The sequence below is a fragment of the Phocoena phocoena genome, chromosome 13, assembly GCF_963924675.1.
Source record: "Phocoena phocoena chromosome 13, mPhoPho1.1, whole genome shotgun sequence".
Lineage (NCBI taxonomy): Eukaryota > Metazoa > Chordata > Mammalia > Artiodactyla > Phocoenidae > Phocoena > Phocoena phocoena.
This window is the reverse complement of record NC_089231.1, coordinates 39119135-39135667: the sequence shown is the minus strand read 5'-3', so window position 1 is coordinate 39135667 and position 16533 is coordinate 39119135. Positions and strand designations below refer to the sequence as shown.

The following is a 16533-nucleotide window of genomic DNA, read 5'->3' as shown; positions in this document are numbered from 1 at the left end:
GCAAACTAGTGTATCTAGGATGGATAAACAACAAGGTCCTACTGTACAGCACAGGGAACTATACTCAATATCCTGTTATAAACCATAATGGAAAAGAATATGAAAAAGAATATATATGTATAATTGAGTCACTTTGCTGTACAGCAGAAATTAACACAACATTGTAAATCAACTATACTTCAATAAAATTAAAAAAAATAACACTAATGTCAAACCATTTATTTTATGGATGATGAACAGGGGACACAGAGAAGTTATGATATTTAGCCAAGGGCCTGAGCTGGCACAAGACTCCTACTCTAGGCTGTTTTTCTCACATCAGTGCCTCCATAGCCTTACTATTATCTTATCTCAGTGGGTTTCCCAGGGCAGAGGCAGTGGGCCTCTTCTTGGAAGGAAAAAATATTATCTGGCTATATAGATGCATCTGTAGACAGCAGGTTTACCACATGATGGCTGTGCTCTGGCTGGGCCGTCTCCAAGGACACAGTTCTCAAGGGTCAGTCCCCTAGAGAAGGGACTTACCAGCTCCTTGGGGCCCTCCTGCTCCTCTGGTACAGGTACTTCTGGGAGCAGGCACGAGTCAGAGGGGCCCTGCCTAGCTTGCTCCTGTGGAAATGTGCTCTTCAGTTAACCCTTGGGTGAAGAAGTGGGGCGGGTGAGTTTCAGACCAAAACTTCTGCTCTCCATTGCTTAAATGACAAAACGGCACATAGTATATTGCCTCGAGTTTGAATGTAAAAAAAAAAAATCATACAAAAACATGTTCTTAAGGTTTATGGGGTTACAAGCCCCTTTCAGAATCTAAGGGTCTTTCCACAGAAAAATGTACATACTTCATAAATTAACACATATTTCAAGGAGTCCATGGACCACTTTCCATTCATGGGCTCTTGGGGGGGTTCCTGGACCACTACCCATTACCCACCCTCCACTCACAGCTAAAATTACACTAACAGTGGTTACCTCCTAAGTGGTAAGATCCTAGAGGACTTTTCATTTTTAAAAATCATTTTTTGTATTTTCCAAATTTTCTATGGTCACCATTTTTTTGCTTAGTATAATTAGAAAAAGTGTTATATAAAAACATAAAACTACCCATCCAAAACTCCTATCACCTGTGTTCATATGTTAGCTTTCAAGCACCTCATAGCCCTTCATAAAGCTCAGACATGCCAACTGCTCAAGTGAATTTTTACGTTACTGATCCTAATACTGTTTGTACTGATACTTCAGATATGGCATATTTTACTGTACTTCGGTCTGAGATATTCAAATCTATGTATCTTATTATTGTAGGTGTTTTCACAAAACTTCCCCCAACTGAATATGTCTGAAGAAAATGTTCCATTGGCTATCTCAGTTAGTTAAAAATCTCTTTCTCTCGTGCATGCCCTTTAATTCTTTCTGACTGCTGATGACTATTTACTCAGCTCTACAACTGTATTCTCCTCAATGTCAGTCTAAGCTAAATGGGAACCCAAAAAAGTTGTCTTGTCCAGGAGGCAGATTAGATCCCAATGACACCGGATGTAGACTCTAGCCCTGAAAAGCAGACATGGAAGGCATACTTCCAATGAATAAGCTACAATATCATAAGTAAAACTGGAACAAATGGGTGAAGTCATCTTAGAGAATTCTAGGGAATATCTGCTATAAGACACAGGAAGAATGTGCCTCAGAAATTATCTCAATACATAAGTGACATAATATGACACAGCCTTAATGGTGTTCCACCCCAGACAATGCATTCCTGTCCTCTCATTCTCCCATCCAGGTCTATGACTGGGTTTCTAAGCCAGGAGTCTCCTCTTCAACAGACAGAAACACCTCAGAATCTTATTCTTAAAAAGAGTCCCGAGGCAGTTCTCCCTGAAGGGCTGACTTAAGGCTGCTAAGGATAAGGAGGGATGTAATCAACAATGTCAACAGGCCAGGCTGGCATAGCCACAGCTGCACCAGGACTGATCAGCCAGTAAGAGTTTAACAGATAGACGTTGCTCTGGAATTCCATTTTCTCTCATGCGCTGTGAGTGAAAATGGGAGTGAGAGTTGAGTGAGCCCATGATAAATGCTGAGGTGCTGCTGAGCCGAGGTCATGGAGAGAAACCTTGATTACCAGTTACTGAGATTCCAGTGAAGCTGCTACTGGCTCAGCCCTGGGAGAGTGAGCGCTGTTGGCAGGGACTGAACATGTCCACATACCTGTGGGCTGCTTGGCTGGCTAGGGCAAGGCTGCCAGTGTTGCCCTCTATAGGAGGGGCAGTCAGCCAGAGCAGAAAGCGCATGTGCTTAGAGGCAGACAACTGAGTTCACATTCAGGCTCTGCCACTTGGTAGCTATGTGGCCCAGAGCAAATTCTTTGACCACTCTGACCCTCAGTTCCTTCATCTGTAACACAGAGATATCAATGCCTATCTTGCAGGATTATTTTGAGGGTTAAATGAAGTAACTTATCTGATATGTGTTAGCAGCACTCACTAAATGGCACGGTAACTTCTTGTTCCCTAGTGATTTTCCAAAGCAGAAATCTGACTTCTCTACTTAAAACATTTCAGGGGCTCCCCCTTTTCTCCCAAGATAAAGAACGAAATCCTGATGATCTACGAAGCCCTGCATGTCGTGGTCCTTGTCAACCTCTCTCCCTTGCTCTCCTGTGCTCTAGCCACATGGACCTTCCTTATGCTCTCGAAAAATGTAATCCTTCCTATCTTGAAGCCTTCACACAGGCTAAAAGCCCCTTATTCCCAGATCTCACCTATCTGGTTAACAACTTCTCATAACTTCTTTGGGAAAAACGTTTCTCAACCTCCAGACTAGGTCAGGCCTCCTGACAATGCTCCCTTTACCTCTCTTTCACAGGACTTGATCTGCTTTGTAATTATATTTGGAATGACTTATACTATGCCTTAGACAGTAAGATCAAGAGGTAAGACACTGTGCTCTTTTTTGATTATCACTGACTCTCCAGGACTCAACATCAAGCACAATACCTGGCCCATTTTAGGGGCCTAAAACGTTTATTGAATAAATGAATGAATGGAAGTTCAGAGGAGGGTTGGAAAGCATTCACTATTAATCTGGTTAGTATTGATACTTCTCTGCAACATTTAACCACGTTCTGCCCCGCACACTTATTGATATTTAATTCTTCCTTTCCTTGCTGGATTTCAGCTTTGTCGTATATACAACTTCAAACGTTCCATTGCCTCCATACGACAGGCTCAGAGGAGCTGCTCTGTGTTGGGGAGATGGCATGGAATGGAAGAGAGTGTTAAACGGCCTGAACAGGAACAGAGAGAAAGGTGAACTCTACCTTGAAGGTGGCTGTGGCCTGAGATAAGAATAGGTTTCCTGTCCAATCTTTCCTTCTCAGGGGCATTTGAGTTGACCTCCCTTTGTTGGGAGGTGAGGATTCAATAGGGCAACACTTACTTGTTCCCATGAAGAAATCATATGACGTTCAGCAGGCGCCTTTTCTATGATGGTCACCTCTGTCACACCTGGGGATGATTCTGAAAGAGGAAAGAGAAAGTCTGTGGAGTTTCAGTTGGTCCATTCTCACGTATTTCTACACTAGAGGTTGACTAACTCTTGAAGACTGCTCTAGGAATACCAGATCCCTCTGAGGAGCATTTATTACCCCTGTGATAAAAGCAATTGGTCCCTCAAAGGCACTTGGTCCCATAACCTAAGACCATGTAGTCTTTCTGGTAATAATTATGCCAGTATCCTTTCTATGCATCATAAAGTTTCCCTTACGTTTTCAGAAGGCTCAAATCTTGGGATGCAGCAATAGTCCAATATACCAGCTAAGAATTCTGGACTCCACCTATCCTAGTCTTGCTTTATGCATTCACTAGTCGTGTAACCTTACATGAGTGCTCACTTCCCTTTGCATTTAGTAAGGCAAGAATTACAATAATACATTCCTTGATAAGCGAAGCAGAGGAAACAGAAATGAAGGTGCTTTGGAAAAGCAAAAAGTACCATATATACAATTTTTTTTCCTGCCTTCTGTTCAGTGTTCTTCCTAATATGTTCGGAAGCATGGTACTGTGGTAGAAAACCACTGTGAGCTTCAAGCCATTTGACCTGAGGTGGGTCCTTGCTATCCCCATGATTGGTTAGGATGGAAGACACTGTCTTGTCCCTTCAAGGGTGGTCCTATTTGGCACTGTTCCACGAAAGCCAAGATAGTGACTAATAAATGTCATTATTCAATTTTACAGCAGGGACACTGAGCCTGAGAGGTAAAGCCACAAAGCCAAGCCTCTGACTCCAAGTATGGGTCTAGTTGAGAAATGAAGAGCATGTGCAGAAGTCACTACATGCCCCTTGGCCCAGCCCTTTAAAGCAGTAATCCTACGCAAATGCAGAGTCTCACTTTAATCAGTCTTAGCATCCTACCGCTCCACCTGCAGTGGGACAGAAGAATACAGAATTCCTTGCCAACAAACCAGCTGGTTAAATAGGGATGTCATCTGACTATACTCACAGGGTAATCTAGTGTCTAGGGCTGCAAGAGGACACACAGCTAATGTAAGTGCCTGACATTAAGTTTTGCCGAGGCATCCATTTCAAATACATCCATCTTGAATAAACAAATTGCCACTGTAGCTGTATGACACAGCTACTAACTAAGTAACTAGGTAAGGAACCAGGCCACCCCCACCCATGAAGTTCCCCTTTCAGAAAGCCCTGGGTAACTGACCACTTGAGTGGTCGCCCACCTTTTCCCTTCTCATGCCTTAATTCTTGCTCTTATGTTTTAAATTCACCAATAAAGAGTGAACCCACAAAACCCTAGACACCAAGTCCTTGGACCCTAATAAAGACAAAGACCCGGCTCTGCCTGCTCACTCCCAGCTACCTGGCTGTGTGGCCCTGGGCATACCATGTATCCTCCAGGACCTGTGCGTAGTAAAAAAATTTTTTTCGAAGTTCCCTGACAGTTGTTGCTGAGGTGTATCTTCGATCATAATAAAAACCACAATGGCTGGTCCAGCCACAACATCAGCTCCAGTCAGGGAAATGTCTGTAGAGCTCATCCAAGTAGTACAGACCTAGGTGAGTGCCTCAGGTATTCCTAGCCAACAGCATCACTATCAATAAGCTGAGACAGACACAACACACCATTCTTCAGTTTATAACAGACCTACGTGGAGGGGCTACAGGCTCACACAGAACTGCTGTGATACACTTCAGATGAGAACATTTCACTTTCAACCTTTGAACACCTCCGGGATAGGACAACTGGTCAACATACTGACCTTAAGAACTTTCATATAACAAGTTGCTCAGGAAGTACCCGCTGCAGAGACCCCGCTACCCAATACTTCAACACTGATAAAGAGGAGGTGCTGGGGATGAGGAAGAGAGGGACGCACAATAAATTCCATTTGTATAATGCTCTACTTCTGGGAACTGGTATAAGTTATCTCATTTACTCTTTCAACAATCGTGTGAAGCAGGCATCGTGACTTTATTTTAAAGATAAGGAAACAGGCTCAGCAATACTAAATAATCTCACAGAACCAAATCTCTGACCACAGCCTCAGATACCAAGCCTAATGCTTTTGCTACCATGTTGCCTTAGTAGCTAATTCCAACATGAAGGGAAGTTTTCCCCTCACCACCAAGCAATTCTCAGACACCAGCTGGGTGTCCTACAATTCAACACAATCCTGACGCTATCTACCAGGAGAAGGCATCAGATCCCACAGGTTAAGAGCTCAGTCCCACAAAACTGCCCTTACTTCAGATGCTAATTGCAGGTCCAGGGTGTTACCTGTGCTTCTGACAGACTGGCTATAAATCAGGGGTTCCTATGATCCCCTCCTTGGGTTTGATTAGTTTGCTAGAGAAGTCAGGAAACCCCTTTACTCACCAGGTTGCTGGTTTATTATAAAGGATATTACAGATCAACAGGGAGATAAGATACATAGGGCAAGGTCCTGAACAAAGGGGCTTCTGTCCTCGCTAAGTTTGGGGCCTGGCACAGTGGCATGAGGAAGTGTCTGGCTAACCAGTCTGGAAGCTCTCTGCATCCTCTCCTTTTGGTTTTTTACGGAGGCTTCATTACATAGGCATGCTTGATTAAATAACTGGTCAGTTGGCAAATGACTCAACCTCCAGTCTCTCTCCTCTCCCTGGAAATCAGGTCGGGGAGTGAAAGTTCCAACCCTCTAATCCTGGTTGGTTCCCTTGGGAACCAGCCCCATCTTTAGGTTACCCAAGAACTTTCCAAAAGTCACCTAATTAACATAACAAAAGACACATTCTTCTCTCCTACCACTTAGGAAATTCGAGGGGTTTTAGGAACTCTGCCTGAAACAGGGATGAAGTCTAAATATATGTTTATTATAAATCATAATACTACAGATAACCAAAAACATCATGAGGATGTTTAGAAAGCAACAGCAATAACAATTGTGTTTGGTTTATTAATATGCCACATGAGAAGTAGTATCTGACTAGATATAGCCATCCCTACTCTCCTGCCTTTGTGACCAATGACAAGCATTTGTGAGCTGCCTGGCTGGAATAATCTGTATGGCAGAGTATGAAATGAAATACTGAATGAAGATATGAAGGTCAGGTCTTCAGACACAGCACAGTCTGCTCTAGGTAACTATGACATGCCACAGATGAAAACTCCCTGTGGTAGCCTACTCCAAAGTTGGGTGCTATCACTTCCTTCCTTCACTCCCTGCCCACACCAGTTCTCCAATGAAAGGTGAAGTCTATTTCTCTGCCTCTGTGAAGAGACGTTAACAGGGGTTAGCCCATGACTGCCCTGACCAATAAAATATGGCGAAGAGACACCATGCAAGTTTTGGACTTCAAGAGGACTGGCAGGTTCCCGTTTCCTCTTTTTGCTCTGGGCCATCACATACTAAATCCAAGCTACCCTTCTGGACAGAGAGGCCATGCTGAGGAGCACGGAGGGGCCAGACATTTGAGTGCAGAAGCCATCTTGGACTTCCAGCCTAGTTGAGCTATCAGATAATTCCAGCCCCATCTGCTATCTCATTGCATACACCTGAGAGACTCGAAATGAGAATAGTCCCACCTGGGCCTAGTCAACCCACAGGACTGGGAGAGACAGTAAACTGCTGTTTCAAACCACTGTTTTGGGGTGGTCTGTTACCCAGGAATAAATAACTGGAACAGACTGCCTAGTAGAAAACTGTCGCTGAGTCAATAATCCCTGAGGTACTCCATGAGGACCTGCTGTCACAAACTATGCACAGTTGATATGGGCCTTGAAGGATGACATGGCCATTCCTGCGGATTGGCTTAATTAACACCTACTCCTGCTCCTTCCAGTGTGCCTTCCTGTATTTTAGAGATTGGCTGGCTAAAGACTACATTTCCCAGATTCCACTGCAGCTAGGCACCCACTGGAGGCCAAGCTTTCTGCAGGGAAAACGACTCCCATAAAACCTGGAAGGAGGGAATGAGCAGGTGAGATAGAGGGGCAAATGGGGAGACTGGCTCTTTTCACAGTCATAGTTGCAAAGGTATTTTGATCTCATGGGGTTGAGAGTTGTCGTATGGCAGAAGCAGCAGCAGTTTCTCAGTTCTGCAGCTTCCTAACCACACTAGCTGCAGGTACGTCCCACTTAGCATCCCCTTTTCAGTTTGTTTCTCAGCTTAGAATCTGTTCCGCTTAATCTTCCAATGATTTTATGGGCTAATGCCCCTTAATCAAGCCCTTTCTGCCTTAACTAGCTAGAGTGTACTTCTAGCCTTAAACTAGCTATGTATTCTATGGTCTGCCACTAAGAACCCTGATAGACAGTTTGCATCTGTAGATTCACTTTCAGGACAAGTGAATGTGTGCAGGTCAGAGGAAGTGGTCATTTATATGATTTAAAAACTGTGGCCACGGAACCAGACAAAAAGTGTGAGAGGTTTTGGAATCCAAGATATGACACTGAAGGCCTTTAGAGTCAGAAAATAAAACTTAAGACTACATAAGATTATTCAAAGAGAACAAGTTAACAGTTTGTTACACAAATCAAAGAACTGGGTAAGAAGAATACATGAAGCCAGGGCTTGAAGGTGAGGCAACTGGAGGGCTGGGGGAGGAGTAGGGTGGACTGCACATAGCCAACCTGAGGTTAATACTTTAGAAGGACCAGCTTGTAGGGTTCACCTGTAGCTGGTGCCTCGTAATCTGGCCTTTGCATGTGTTCTACATTGATAAGGCTGTTTTGCCCATCTTTGGCTAAACCAATAAACATTTGCTATCCTTTTGGGAGTCTAAAATTTCCATAGTGTCATGGGCAAAGCTCATTAACAATTCCCAGGAAATAAACATAGAATCTGGAAAATAAGGTAAAGTCTAATCTTTTTTATTTCCTTTCGCCTTGGTCTAGTTTCACTTCCTTAATAGGGTACTGCGTGCAGAGGCCTTGTACCTGGCACTTCAGACCAGAGTTCCTAGTGCAAAGCAGCTGCACCTGACCTTTCAGCTTGACTCCACACCAGGTTCAGGTTTTAGGAAGTTCTAAGGTAACAGAATAGTTATCCCCTGGAAGGTTGATTCAAGTTCAGGCTATGCCTTTAGACAACCCAGTGGCTACCACAGAAACCTGTCACACACTAAATCCTGCCACCCTGCTACCCACAGAAACAGGGCCCCTGGAGCATGATCGTATAGAAACCACAGACACAATCTATTCCAGTTGCCCCAACCTAGGAAGTGAACCTCTCCCAAATGCCAAAGAGGAATGGCTCACAGACGGGAGTAGTTTTATGGGAGAGGAGAAAAGGCTGGTGGGACATGCAGTAACCTCCCACACCCAAGTCATAGAAGTGAGAAGCTACCCACCCCCATCCCCCCACCGGGACTTCCGCCCAAAAGGTGGAGTTGATAGCCCTCACCTGAGCCCTAGAGCACGGGACAGGGAAAATCTTAAATGTTTACACAGATTCCCAGGTATGTGTATGCCATCCTACCCACAGACAGGGCTATCTGGGAGGAACAAGGTATGCTTACTGCAGGGAATAAACAGGTGAAACGTGGCTTAAGCACATTGAAGCTCATAGGAGGAGTAAAGCTTCCAAAAAAGGTGGCAGCGATTCACTGTAGGCCTCACGAAAAGGGAATACAGAGGTAATAAAGGGAAACAAAGCGGATGCAACTGCCAAAAGGGTAGTCCTAGAAACCGTAACTTGTCAGCTACCCCTCATACCTCAAAGGCCAGATCCATCCAATTATTCCCCAATCTACACAAAGACTGTACAAAATCTACAAAATTAGACAAAGACTGAAAATTGGGCTTCAACAGAGATCTAGGAGGCCATGGGTGGCTAGCTAATGAACATGGTCAATGCTTCTTTCCCAAACTATAGCTTGTCAAGCCATCAGAGAGGCTCATCAAAAGACTCACTACAGGAGGGAAGCCCTATATAATTGGTTAGTTGAGCTCATGGTAACTCCTGGCATGAAAAGTATAATCAGTCGGATAGATGAGACATGCCCCACCTGCACAATGAACAACCCCCAAAACCAGACCCTCCAGAATCCCCCAGATCAGGCCCATTCAGACCAGAGGGACATATCCTGGAGAAGACTGGCAGATTAATTTCACCGTCATGCCAAGAGTACTGGGCAATTTCAGGTATCTCTTGGTGCTAGTAGACACAATTTCTGAGTGGATACAAGCATTCCCTGCTAGAACTGAAATGGCAGCTGAAGTGGCTAAGGCATTACTAAAAGATATAATCGCCAGGTTTGGGCTCCCAAGATCCCTGCAAAGCAATAATGGTACAGCATTTGTGTCTCAAGTGACGAAGGAGGTAATGAGTGCCCTGGGCATAAAACGGACCTTGCACTCAGTCTGGAGACCCCAATCATCAAGGACAGAGATCCAATCAGACCCTGAAACTCAAGGTCCAATCAGCCTTAGCCAAGCTATGTTAGGAAACTCAAGAACACTGGATTAAGTTGCTTTCGATAGCCCTGCTCTGCATGTGGTTACCCCAAGGGGTAATTAAAGTTAAGTCCATTTGAACTCATGTATGGTAGACCCATTCCCCAAGTCCAAGAGAAGGGACACCTTAGCCCCCTTGAAATGGAACAACTCAAGCATGCCCTCCAGGTAGGAGAAATAATGAAAGCTGTCACAGAAGATGGTGACCAGGTGCTGCCCACACCCACTGACCTGGCCCTCCACCCCTTCTGGCCAGGAGCCTGGGTTAACCTAAAAATCTCAAAAAACAGCAGCTGCAAGATCAGCTCATGGCTAAGTGGGACAGAATCCACTTGGTGACCCTAACCACCCACTCTGCCCTGAAGTTGCAGGGATCACTCCATGGGGACTTTGCACTCAAGGGGAGACCCCCGAGCCCCAACCTGCAGAGACACAACATGGGGCAATGGCCCCCCTGACTACTCGTGTGATCCTCTCTAAGACCCTAAGCTTTTCTCCTGTAAAACAACGAAAGCATGACCAGGGAGACGCAGCCCTGGCACTGAGCCTTGACATCAGGGCAGGCTTGCCCACAGGCCAAAGACCGAGATATTTTCATTTTTAGGAAAAATTTGACATGTCACCATTATTCTCTTGTCATTTGACATGTAACCACTGTTCTCTTAGGCCATGTATCTTAAATTGTCTGAAGTCCTTTGTCTCCAAAAGGTTAGACAAATGGTGGTTGCTCAGGGCTACAAACAGGGCCAAGGCCTAGGTACAACCACACAGATCTAAAGGCAGCTGGGGACTTCTACTCCTCCACCCGGGGTGATGACAATGCCTCAAATCAGCAGGAAGTAGTTACAGAAGACAGACCTGCACCCCTCAGCGCCCCTCAAGAATGAGGAGCAGGACAAAAAGCAGGGGAGGGGTTTGTCACCCGCAAAGCCGGAATTAATAATTCCTAGGAAATAAAAAATAGAATCTGGGTAATAAAGTCTAACCTTTTTCTTTTTCCTTTGTGCTTCATCTTGTTTCACTTGTTCATAGGGTACCGTGTGCAGAGGCCTCGCACCCAGCACCTCAGACCAGAGCTCCTGGTGCAAAATGGCTGTGCAGACACCTCAATGGACTGTGTGCAGCTCTGTGTGTAACACCTCAAGATGGCCTCAGCGGGCCGTGGGCAGAGAGGCTGCGCCTGGCACTGCGATCTGGAGCGCAAAGAGCACAGCTGTGCTGCCACGTGAGAACTCTACTCGCTTCCCTCCCCACTGACTAGAACCCTATAAAGCAGCCCCACCCACAGCCTGTGAGGGACAGCTGGACTCTAGAGTGTGAGCTGGCACCTTTCCATTCTTTGACCAAAGAATAAAACTTTCCTTTGCTTCTGAACCAAACTCGGTCTCGTTCTATTGGCTCTAAGGATACTGGGCAGAAGGACCCTTGTTGGGGCCTAACTCAAAGGGTTGGTAACAACAGCTGTGGCTGGTTGTTTTGCCTACCTGACCAGGCCCCAGTAAAATCTCTGGAATTTGAGTCTTAGGCAAGCTTCTCTGGGCAGAAACACTGCAAACATATTGCAGCATTTCACTGCTTAAGGAAGGAGTGTATTCTATGCAACCACTCACAGCAGGGAAAACTGCAGAAGCCTATACATGCTTCCTCTAGATGCCACCGGATATGTCAAAGGTCAGATTCCCAGGCACCAGCTGACTGATATAATAAACTATAGCTGGGAGTCCTGTCTGCATCCTGTAAGTCCTTCTAGTGAATCACTGAACTTGTGGACAGTTGTGGGACCCCAAAACATGTATCCATATCTTCATTTTTAATATTTCTGAATTAGTTTGCTTTAGTTGTTTTAGTTTTGGGAAACAGCAAAAAGTTGGGTTTTGTAAGCTAGATTTAAAATCTTTTTCTATTACTAGGTGACTTAAGCCCATTCATATTTGTTGCTATGAGGGATATGTCTGGTCTCAGCTTTATCTTAATATTTTATAATTATACGTATTATATTACACATATTTCTTTTTGAGATGGGTATCATTCGTTCCTCTCCTTAAAATATTTGGGGGAATGTATCATTTTCTACTGATGCATGATAAATTACCACAAATTAGCAGCTTTAAACAACACCTAGGTCACAGTTCTGTAGCTCAGAAGTTTGGCACAGCATGACTGGATTCTCTGCTGAGGCTGAAATCCATAAGCCAGGTGCACTGACTGCTCAGGTGTCAGCTGTTCTGTTTTCATCTGGTGCTCCAGGTCATCTTCCATTCCTGTTACTGGCAGAATTCAACGCCTTGTGGTTGTAGCAATGAAGTCTCCATTCCTTGCTTGCTGTCACCTGGGGCCACTCTCAGCTGTATTCTTTCCCATGTGTTCCCATCCACCTTCAAGGCAGCAACAGCATAACAAATCTTTCATGTTTCAAATCTCTTTGACTCCCCCTTCTGTTAACAGCATGTTGTAAAGGGCTCATGTGATTAGATTAGGCTCACCTGGATAATCTCCCTTTTGCCATTTAACACAACAAATCACAGGTGTTATATCTCATCAGTTTCACAGTCCTGGTGCAGGAAATCTTGGAGGGCTGTTTTTAGGACTCCTTTTTATTTAAAAAAAAAGCCTTATTGAGATATAACTCACATACTATAAAGTTCACCCTTTTAAAGTATATAATTCAGTGGTTTTTAGCATATTCACAGAGTTATGTGTCCTTTCCTGAAAAAGTAACCCTGCAACCTTTCCCATTTCCAGCATCCTCTGGCAATCACTAATTCACTTTAAGTCTCTATAGATTTGCCTACTATAGATCATATAAATGAAATCACACAACACATGGGCTTCATAACTCTTCTTTCATTTAGTTTTCAAGGTTCATCCATATTGTAGCATGTATCAGTACTTTACTCCTTACTATTGCCAACATTTTCTATTGTATAGATATACCACATTTTTTAGACCCATTCATCAGTTGATGGACATTTGGACTGTTTCTACTTTATTACAAATAATGCTTCTAAGAACATTTGTGTACATATTTTTGCATGTAAATGTTTTCATTTCTCTTGGGTATATAACCAGAAGTGGAATTGCTAGGTCATATGGTAACTATGTTTAACTTTTTGAGGAAGTAACAAACTGTTTTCCAAAGTGAGAGTGCCATTTTACATTCCCACCTGTGGTGTATGTGTGTTCCAGTTTCTCCACTTCCTTACCAACACTTAGGTCAGTCTTTCTGATTATGGGCATCCTGGTGGGTGTGAAGTGGTATTTCACCGTGGTTTTGATTTGAATTTCCCTAATGATCAATGATGACCATCTTTACACATGTTTATTGGCCTTTATATATCTTCTTTGGACAAATGTTTATCTATTCAGATCCTTTTAAATTGGGTTATTTGACTTTTTTTTGTTGACCTTCATAGATTCCACCCATAAGTCCCTCATTGTATATGTGATTTGCAAAAAGTCTCTCCTTTTCTGTGGATGTCTTTTCACTTTCTTGATGGTATCCTTAAAAGCACAAACATCTTTAATTTTGATGAAGTCCAATTTATCTATTTTGTTTGTTTGTTTCTTGTACTTTTGGTATCAGATCTAAGAATCTATTGCCTAATCCAAAGTCATTAAAAATGAATCCAAGGTCTATGTTTTAGCACTTACATTTATATCTAAGATCCATTTTGAGTTAATTTTTGTATTTGAATTGAGGTAGGAGTCCAACTTCATTCTTTTGCATGTGGCTATCTAGTTGTCACAAAACAATTTGTTGAAAAGATTGTTTTTCCCCCACTGAGTTGTACAGCCATCCTTGTTGAAAATCAGTGGACCATAAATGTGTTAGTTTAGTTTTGGAGTCTCAATCCTATTCCATTGATCTATATTTCTATCTTTATGCCAGTGCCACAGTGAAGACTATTGTAGCTTTGGAGTAAATTTTTTTATCATAGTAAAATATACATAAAATTTGCCATATTAACTATTGTGAAGTGTACAGTTAAGTGCACTCACATTGTTGTGCAACTATTACCACTATTCATCTGCAGAACATTTTCATTATCACAAGTGTAGTAAATTTTCAAATAGTGAGGCTTAAGTCCTCTAATTTTTGTTCCTCTTTTCCAAGATTGTTTTGGCTATTCTGGGTGTCCTTCATTTCCATATTAATTTTAGGACTGGGTTATTTGTCAATTTCTGCAAAAGAGGCAGCTGACATTTTCATAGGGATTGTAGATTTAGATCAATTTGGGGAGTATGGGATTCTAACAGTATTAAGAATTCCAAGCCATAAACATGAGATGTCTTCCAATTTATTTAGGTGCTCTTTAATTTCTTTATATATTGTGTTGTAGTTTTCAGTGTACAAGTCATGCACTTCTGTTAATGTGCTTGTTTACTCCTTACTTCTGTTAATTTAACTTTTTACTAAGTATTTTACTGTTTTGACCCAATTGTAAATTGAATTGTTTCTGTAATTTTATTTTTGGATTGTTCATTGCTAATGTGTAGGGTTTTTTTCCCTTTTTTTGGTGGATTTCTTAGGACTTTTTTAATATACAAGAGCATGTTATCTGCAAATAGCTCTTTACTTCTTTCTTTCCAAATTGTATGTCTTTATTTCATTTTCTTGTCGAATTGTTCTGACTAGAATCTCCAGTAAAATGCTGAATAGAAGTTGTAAGAGGGGAGTTCTTATTGTGCAAAAAAGAGTGAACACAGCATGCCTGAGACTGCAATATTTAGAAAGTCCAGCTTGTAAGGTTGGTTCTTGGCTGGCATCTGGGAACTTGGATTTCAGGAGGGTTCCCACCATTGCCTGGTAAGAATGGCTCACTTTTATTTAAAAAAAAAAAGAATGGCTCATTGTATCCACCTGTTGTTACAATATGGTTTATGCTGAACACGAGCTTTCCGCTGGGAGTCTCAAATTTGGTACATACTAGGTAGAGGATGTCTGAATGATGGATTTCCAATAACAGGTCTGGACTTCTGGGCTCAAATAAGCTTCCCTAGTAGACAACATTTCAGATGTGCTGTCACATGTTGCTGGAACAATTGTGTGCCATGTGATTTCACTGAGAGAGGATTCTTGAAAACTTACATCTGGTTTCCTTGATCTCCCCACATGCACCTTTCCCTTTGCTTCTGCTGTAATAAATCACAACATGACTGTCTGTCCTGTAATCCTCCTAGTGAACTGTCGAACCTGGTGTGGTGCTGGGGATCCCATGAATATTTGTCTTGTTCCTGATTTTAATGGGAAATCATACAGTTTTTCACCATTTGAGTATAATGTTAGCCATGGATTTTTCATAGATGCTCTTTATCAGGTTGAGGAAGTCTGATTTCTGTTTCCATGTTTTCACTCTATCCCACAGTTTGGGTGTGTTCTATCATCAGAGAACACACTTTGTATGATATCAATCCTTTAAAATTTATTTCAGCTTGTCAAACATATGGTTTATTCTTGAGGTTACTCCATGTATACTTGAGAAGAATTTTTATTCTACTCTTTTAGGGTAAAGTGTTCTATGGATGTCTGTTAGGTATAGTCGATTTACAGTGTTGCTTAAGTCTACTATTTCCTTGTTGACTTTCTGCTTAGGTGTTTTATCCATTGTTATAAATAGGGCGTTTAAGTATCAAACTATTATTGTTGAATTGTCTACTTCTTTCAAGTCTGTCAGTTTTTGCTTCGTATATTTTGGGCCTTTGTAGGTGCACATAGATTATAATTGTTTTGCCTTTCTGAGCATTGACACCTATTATCATTATGAACTGTCCTCCTTTGTTTCTTTTTTTTTTTTGCTGTACGCGGGCCTCTCACTGTTGTGGCCTCTCCCGTTGCGGAGCACAGGCTCCGGACGCACAGGTTCAGTGGCCATGGCTCACGGGCCCAGCCACTCCACAGCACGTGGGATCTTCCCGGACCGGGGCACGAACCCGTGTCCCCTGCATCAGCAGGAGGACTCTCAACCACTGTGCCACCAGGGAAGCCCTCCTCATTTGTTTCTAATAATGAACTTTGTTTTAAAGATTATTTTGCCTGATATTAGTATAGCCACTCAAGCTCTACTTTGGGTTCTATTTGCATGGTATATTTTCCCCCCATCTTTTCACTTTTAACCTATTTGTGTCTTTAAATACAAAATGTGTCTCTTGTAGACTGGGTATATTTGAATCATGTTTTTGTTTTTCTAAAATCTTACGTCAATTTCTGCCTTCTCATGGGAGTGTCTAGTTTATTTACATTAAATGTAACTACTAATAATGTAGGATTTATTTCTGCCATTATGCTATTTCCTTCTGAGTCCTCACCAGCAGTATTCTCCATATTGTTATAGTCCAGATTTCTATTACAGTCTTTTCATGGTGATTTAGACTTTCTCTATCAAGTTCCTGAAAGTTCCTCCAGCCTCCAGCCACTTCCCAGTTCCAAAGACACTTCCATTTAGGTATATGTTACAGCAGCACCCACTTCCAGGTAATAAAATATGTACTAGTTTTCTATGCTGCATAACAAATTACCACACTTAGCAGTGGTAGGACTGAGGATCCTGTTCTCTTGATGACCATGAGCTAGGAGGCTGCTCTCAGC

The 16533-nt window shown here is 42.7% G+C and overlaps 1 protein-coding gene across 2 annotated transcripts in view; it reads right to left on the bottom strand.

The window, feature by feature from the left end:
• TPGS2 (tubulin polyglutamylase complex subunit 2) overlaps positions 1-16533 on the bottom strand; it is a 55555-nt gene that overhangs the window by 35588 nt on the left and 3434 nt on the right. For both annotated transcript variants that reach the window (XM_065890018.1, XM_065890019.1), the window contains exon 2: positions 3436-3515. In XM_065890018.1, the coding sequence (XP_065746090.1) occupies positions 3436-3515 (80 nt within the window). The remainder of the gene's footprint in view (positions 1-3435; positions 3516-16533) is intronic.